This window comes from Drosophila montana, unplaced genomic scaffold, assembly GCF_035044405.1.
Source record: "Drosophila montana isolate Dmon_TW-CO22-7 unplaced genomic scaffold, ASM3504440v1 contig_1455_1, whole genome shotgun sequence".
Classification (NCBI taxonomy): Eukaryota; Metazoa; Arthropoda; class Insecta; order Diptera; family Drosophilidae; genus Drosophila; species Drosophila montana.
In genome coordinates, this window is record NW_026996406.1 from 82,247 (window position 1) to 86,982 (window position 4,736).

General features: G+C 35.9%; 1 protein-coding gene across 2 annotated transcripts; it reads right to left on the reverse strand.

Annotated features, from left to right (window-relative positions):
• Positions 1–2,918: 2,918 nt before the first annotated feature.
• Positions 2,919–3,842, reverse strand: LOC135431434 (uncharacterized). 2 transcript variants are annotated; one of them, XM_064686592.1, is made up of 3 exons: positions 3,317–3,842; positions 3,244–3,257; positions 2,919–3,142 (listed from the first exon to the last, which is right to left on the reverse strand). In XM_064686592.1, exons 1-3 carry the CDS (start codon positions 3,774–3,776, stop codon positions 3,044–3,046), a joined length of 573 nt encoding a protein of 190 aa, XP_064542662.1. In that variant the 5' UTR covers positions 3,777–3,842; the 3' UTR covers positions 2,919–3,043. The 2 variants fall into 2 exon arrangements, with proteins under 2 accessions (XP_064542662.1, XP_064542654.1); XM_064686584.1 differs by having other exon boundaries at positions 3,044–3,257.
• Positions 3,843–4,736: the final 894 nt, after the last annotated feature.

The window sequence follows — 4,736 nt, forward strand, 5'->3', positions numbered from 1 at the left end:
CAACAAAATTAAGAGAAAAATTATAATTATACAATGAGTAGCAACAAAAAGCGAAAACCTAATTAAAAAACTAAATTAAATTAATAAATTGTGTAAATTTTTTGTGCAAAGCGAGAATTAGTTTAAATTATTATAAAAAAAAACAAAAAACAAATACAATTTAATGTTAAAGCGAAAACTCACACACACACACAGACAGACACACATATACAAAAGGAATCGGTATACTGTACATGCATATATAACAACTATATATATATATAGAGCGATATACACATACATATATCTGGACGCAAAGCGCAGATGTTGAGCGAAGGAGGGAAGGGCGGGCATGCATGGGGGAGAAGGGAGAAGGGAGGGGAAAGTTATGGTATAAGGGATTTTAAGTCAGTAAGTAGTTTTGAGCGTTAGGGACTGTTTTATAAAAATTGTGTTTTGTTGTACTTTGCACACACACACACTGATACACACACTGATACACACACTGATACACACACACACACACACCTGCATACACAACACTCACATAGCCAATTGTTTAATAATGAATTACTTAAAAGAAATGTGTACAAATTAACATAATGTGGTTATAAATGAAAGCTTTCTACAACAAAAAACAAAAACAAACACACACTCACACACACTCATACACAACAAATTGATTTTGCACATTAAAAACAAAACGGATTTTCGCTAGACTTAAGTTTACATTAAAAGAAAACAATTATTAAACAATGAAATTATTTTTACCTGTGTATTTTAATTAGCATAATTTATCAACAACAACAACAACAAAAACAAAGCGAAACAACAAAAAATCTACATTTACAAAGACGTTTTCTAGTAATTACCACACACACACACACACACACTCACACCCATAAACACACACGCTTTACTTTTAAGTAGTTTGGTTTTTAATTTTAGTATTCTATTTTTTTGTGTAATAAACAACAATTATTTGCAATTATTTCACACATTTGATTATTTCTATATGGGGGAATACCCTTTAAAAAAACAACAACAACAACACCAGTCAATTTGGTATTTAAATACCGCATTGCATTTGGCTTTTCTACTTTTTTTTTTTTGGTTTCCACTCTTCGCTCCAGTTGCAGTTCACATAACGGAACATTCATATCTATTAAAAAGCACTCGGAAAAAAAAGGTGCACGCTGTATATAAAAAACGCTTACAATAATTTCTAGCTTTTCCACGTAGCAACCAAAACTAAACAAATGACGACGAGAATAATGCATAAAAGACAGCAACAACAACAACAACAAAGAAAAAGAAAAAAATACAAAAAATTTCCTAGCTAAGGGTTTCAGTTCTTAACTCTCATTTTCTCTCAGCTCTCAACGAAGAGAAGAGCACGCAAATCAGAAGCAGCAGCAAAATACATATACATATATAGCAATAATTTTAATTGTAATCTACACACACCTACACACACACACACACACACACACACACACTCACGCACACATACTCACTAGTAGGAAAAGAAAAACAAAACATATAACGCAACAATTGACAACAAGCATTCATAAATAACAAAAAAAAATGAATTAAAACCAAAATGGAGGGAACAGATTTTTTAAAACCAACTCAATTTACGAGTTCAACAATTTTCTAAGAAATAAAAATACAAATAAAAAAAAAAACAATAAAAAAAATGCGATTTGCAGGCGTTTCCACGGCAGCGCAAAGATGCGCTCGCAGTGGAAACGAGGGCAACAAATTATACACACACACATTTATGAGAAAAAAAATGCGAATAAATTTGTAAAGTAGTTAAGTGACAATGGCAAGGCTTAAAATAATTGAAAGCATGCAAAAAAAAAAAATAGAATTAAAAAAAAAAACAAACAAACAAACATTACATAAGTGCATTAAGCGTTGGATGAAGTTTAGCGGAGAAAACCATTTACTAGCCCAGCCCCTAGCCTAAAAGTATGCAATTATTAAGTTAAATTTGTTAAGGTTAGGTCGAGGTTAGTTTTACGGCAAGACACAACACACACACACACCCACACACACACACACACATCTATTTAAGCGCAAGCATGTGTGTGCATAGGCCAAATTCCAATTGAAAATTATACTTAGGCGGCAAACAAACAAAATTTAAGACAAGAAGAACAATTGATAAATATAAAAATATAAAAAAAAAACTAACATTTGTTTCTAAAACAAATGGGCGCACGTTGAAAACGCCATACATACATAAAATACATATACATATACATAAATACATACATAATTAGACGACGATGCGCTGAGGTGAAGAAATGAGATGAAATGTATGTCAAACCAAAAAAATCTAGCTACAGAATTGCATATTATATACAATTATGATAATTATATAAATAATTATATAACGGGCAAAAACTCACACATATACACACACACACACATACACACACACACACCAAATGTTGTTGTAGTCAAATTACAAAAATGAAGTTTTGTTTTTGCTACCGAGTGGAGTCAAAACTAGAACAAATCAAGTCAAATTTTAAAAATGTGCAAGCAAAAAATTAAAATTTAAATTACGAAAAACCAAAAAACAAACAACAAAAATAAAAATCAAATAATTTTTTGCAAGTTCTTTATAACTATAAAGGTTTTTTGGCAAGCAGACAAAGTACAGAAAACACATTTTTCCAATAAAAATAAAAAGAAAAACAAACGAAAATCAATTTCAAATCAAAATGTTTTGTTTCGTCAGTTATTCAACACTAAAGCTCAGGCTTATTTGGAGTAATATGAAACTGTAGAATGCAATTAGCTTGCGATCAAATTCGGAGCCTCAATCAAAGTACAGAAAGCACATTTTTCAAAAAAAAAATATGAAGAAAATCAATTCAAATCTAAATATTTTGTTTTCACAACATGCAGTTATTCAACACTTAAGCTTCTGCGGCATGCTACAACACTGGCTCAGGCATATGTGGAATAAAATTGACCTATGGAACTGTAGAATGCAATTAGCCTGCGCTCAAATTCATCACAAAATAAAAAGAAAAACAAACGAAAATCAATTCAAATCGGAATGTTTTGTTTCGTCAGTTATACAACACTGGCTCAGGCGTATTTGGAGTAGTATTGGGTTGTGGCATGACGTTGACCTATGGAACTGTAGAATGCAATTAGCTTGCGATCGAATTCATCGCCGCCCGCATGACTATTATCAAGCCAGGCCTCCAACAGGATGTTCGCATCGTAGTTATCGCTCACCTTTTCCAGCTCGTCTGGGAAGGTTTAGAGAGGTTAGTTTGAAGTTCCTTTTTCACGGGGCAAAGCTACTCACTCATGACCATTTCCTTGATTTCCCACTCGCAGTCGTAGCGCTGCGTTAGAAACTGCAGAAATTCCAACAGCTTGGACGTGGTCAGCTCCCAGGTAATGCAATGCTCCCGGATCAGCTCATCATCGTTCCAGAGGCGGACGCGTCTCCACATGTGCTCTGTTCTCAGCCTGATCTCGCTCAGCGTTTCGAGAACGAGCTTCATCTGGTTGTAGGCCTTATCGAGTCGCTTGAACAGTTTATGTATTCGCTTTTTTGCATGTCGCAATTTGCGCGATGTTTTCGCATTGTTCAATTGATTTTCGCTCTCAAAGATTTTCGCACACAATTCGGCATAAAGTTTCATTTGCTCGCCGCCTTTGAGCACAGCCTGCTGCCAGCTTAGTGCATCGATTTTGATTGTCGTGGGGATAACATGCAGCTCCTTTATAATGTTGTGAGAGTTCATGTTGCCAAAAGACATTTAATTGCACGCAAAGACTAGAAACGTTTAAATTGTACCATGCAGTGTTGTAAAATGCCAGCAAATTACTTGAAGTGTGTCCAAGGTTTTCCTGTTGCCGCACACTGATTTTTCTAGGCATTTCCTTTGCTGCTTCTTCTTAAAAGTATCTTCAGAAATTGCGTTAGCTTTTGTTGTCTCCTGCTCTTTCTCTCTTATTGGAAGAGAGCATTATTATTATTGCCGTTTTAACAGTGTTGTGCAATGCCAGCAAGTCCCATGTGAAGTGTCTCCAAGGTTTTTGTATGTAATTGCATTAGCTTTTGTTGTCTCCTGCTCTTTCTTGAATAGCTTGAAAGAAAGCTTATTAAGCCGCCAGTGTTGTGCAATGCCAGCAAGCTGCAGTTGATATTTGTTATTTAACTATCGGATGAAGAGTTTTCGACTTTGGGTTACTCGAAATAAAAGCTTTGAAGGAAGGAAGGAAGAACGAAAGAGAGAGAGAGCCCCAAGCAACTGTCTAACAGCAAAGAGAATAGATAGAGAGAAGAGCTTAACATTATGTAGCCCCCGTTAACAGCCGAGTGTTGTGGAATATCAGTGCAATCACGCGACACGTGTCTAGCACTCGCGCGTTAGCCAACACTGCTGTCCGTGGTTATTCCTTTCTGCCAATTTGATCGCGGAATAATAATACAGGCTGTAAGTAGCTAGAGCAGCGCATTAATTGAGCGCTTGTTATGTGCAACTCCTCCACGTTCCGCCCCTCCGCAGGCAATTAGCTGCCGGCTAGTTGCGGCCATTTTAGCTTCTTTTTTCTGCTTTTGGGGTCGTCGCAGCCTGTCAGCCATGCCGAGCTGCAGCCATGAATTACGGTGCGTTGATTGCGTTTAAGATCTGATTGCAACAAGAGCAACAAAAGCAACAACACGATTTTTGCTGTTCTTTTGAGGTGAGCGCGCAGCAAACTGGTTTTTTTCG

What these genes read in the sequence shown, in the direction of transcription:
- LOC135431434 (XM_064686584.1), bottom strand. Translation starts at nt 3,776, where the DNA reads ATGTCTTTTGGCAACATGAACTCTCACAACATTATAAAGGAGCTGCAT. An exon ending in AATCAAGGAAATGGTCATGA is followed by an intron (nt 3,258 to 3,316) that starts GTGAGTAGCTTT and finishes AAACCTTCCCAG; the next exon opens with ACGAGCTGGAAAAGGTGAGC.